At 36.6% G+C, this 2,058-nt stretch overlaps 1 protein-coding gene across 1 annotated transcript in view; it reads left to right on the forward strand.

Moving 5' to 3' along the window:
- The window catches only part of LOC114923669 (vomeronasal type-2 receptor 26-like), a 22,144-nt gene extending 21,381 nt beyond the window's left edge, over positions 1–763 (forward strand). Inside the window, exon 9 of the mRNA XM_029286953.1 lies at positions 15–763. Coding sequence (XP_029142786.1) covers positions 15–763 — 749 coding nt within the window. The remainder of the gene's footprint in view (positions 1–14) is intronic.
- The last annotated feature ends 1,295 nt before the right edge of the window (positions 764–2,058 follow it).

A 2,058-nucleotide genomic window follows, 5' to 3' on the forward strand; every position in this document is an offset into this window, starting at 1 on the left:
TTTCGTAACTTCAGCTTTGGTGCTGAGGATCTTCATTAAAGAGTGGGAAACCCCCATAGTCAAAGCCAACAACAGGAATCTCACCTGTACTCTTCTCATTGCTCTCCAGCTATCTTTCCTCTGCAGTTTTCTTTTCATTGGACAACCTGATCAAGTGAAATGTCTCATGCGACAAACTGCATTTGGCATCATCTTCTCTATAGCCATTTCTTGCATTTTGGGTAAAACAACCATAGTGGTTCTTGCTTTCATGGCCACCAAACCAGGATCCCAAATAAAGAAATGGGTAGGAAAAAGGCTTGCCAACTCCATTGTCCTTTCTTGCTCTGTGATACAAGTCACAATTTGTGTTGCATGGCTGGCAATTTCTCCCCCATTTCCAGATTCAGACACACACTCCATGGCTGAAGAAATTGTACTAGAATGTAATGAAGGATCAGCCATCATGTTTTATACTGTTCTGGGCTTTATGGGGTTCTTAACTGCTATCAGTTTCATGGTAGCCTTCCTAGCTAGGAAGTTACCTGATAGCTTTAATGAAGCCAAATTCATTACCTTCAGCATGCTGGTGTTTTGCAGCGTTTGGTTAACATTTGTTCCCACCTATCTGAGCACCAAGGGAAAGTACATGGTGGTGGTGGAGATCTTCTCTATTCTGGCTTCAGCAATGGGGTTGCTTGGCTGTATCTTTTTCCCAAAATGCTATATTATTCTTCTGAGACCTGATTTAAACAGAAAGGACAAACTTATTAAAAAAAACTGAATTATGTTTCTTAAACTTATACTGTAAACTCTCCTCACTGTTGTGTTTCCTTTTTCTGCTAGTCTTTGCAGTTTGGGAAAACTGAGACAGATTCACAAATGCACAAAATAAATATTTATCTAATGTTGGAATGTGCCTAGGTTTATAACCATAAATCAAGAGTTTATAATTATTTTTTTGTATACTGCCTCTATGCTCGTGTAATGATCTCCATTTTTAGATGTTTGTTGAAAATCTGTTGACTCCAGATGACTGCCTGGACATGTCTTCCTGTTTCCTTGGCAAGATTTTAATTTTATTTTTGTGATCATGGAACTGCAATGAACACAACTATGAGGATCTCAAAGAAGTACTGCTCCTTCAATAACATCATAACTTCAATTGGTCTTTTAAAGAGTGGATATTAAATGAGACAATCCATAAACAATTAAATATTTATTGATATTGCAGAATATTTAAATATCAAGAGATAAATGGAGAGAATTGTAGCTCAGAGTTGTCACTTGTAGAGTTGCTGCATGCATCTCTTGATTATATTAGCATCTATCAGACAAAGTTGCTGTAATTTGTTCACAGATCCAGGGGGCCAATGCCTGTGGAGCAGTCTGGCTTCAATATCTGGGAATAATTTGAATCTATTGAGCCTCAGAAAATGGATTGGTCCTTAATCACCTCCTCTTTAGATCCAAGTGGCTTTCAAAACCAACAAACATTCTACCCTTTTATATAAACTCAGAGGATCAGTGTGGGTAGCACTGTTTTTTGTTGGTTTGCCTTCTTTCTCTGATTTAAATTCCAGACAGTGGTGATTGGCAAAGAGATACTGCCTTTGGCCCTCACTGTGTGATATTCTCAGTACGAGGTATCATCAGTTCAAAAAAGTGGCATACTATGGGTGTTATTTGCTAGGAAGATGTATTTGATGGGTCCTAGAGGAAGGAAGGAAGGAAGGAAGGAAGGAAGGAAGGAAGGAAGGAAGGAAGGAAGGAGGAAGGAAGGAAGGAAGGATTTAATTTTTATAAATAAGTGAATTTCTTATTTTAGTATTTGTATATTATCATATTCTTCAATTTATTTATCCATGTGATCAAAAAAATACTGGTATAGGACAAAGTAAAAATAAATAATTTTAAGTGACCATTATTTCTTTACTACAAAGAAACTGATTCAGGTTATGTTTTTGTATATCATAAAAAAGCAACATTTGTAGCAGCAATCAAATTTCACAATTAATGAGGAAGGAGTCGTATGACTGGTAGATTATTATTTTTTCATTTCCCATATAGGATTGATAA

This window comes from Protobothrops mucrosquamatus, unplaced genomic scaffold (assembly GCF_001527695.2).
Source record: "Protobothrops mucrosquamatus isolate PMUCROS unplaced genomic scaffold, P.Mucros_1.0 scaffold6342, whole genome shotgun sequence".
NCBI classification, from domain to species: Eukaryota; Metazoa; Chordata; class Lepidosauria; order Squamata; family Viperidae; genus Protobothrops; species Protobothrops mucrosquamatus.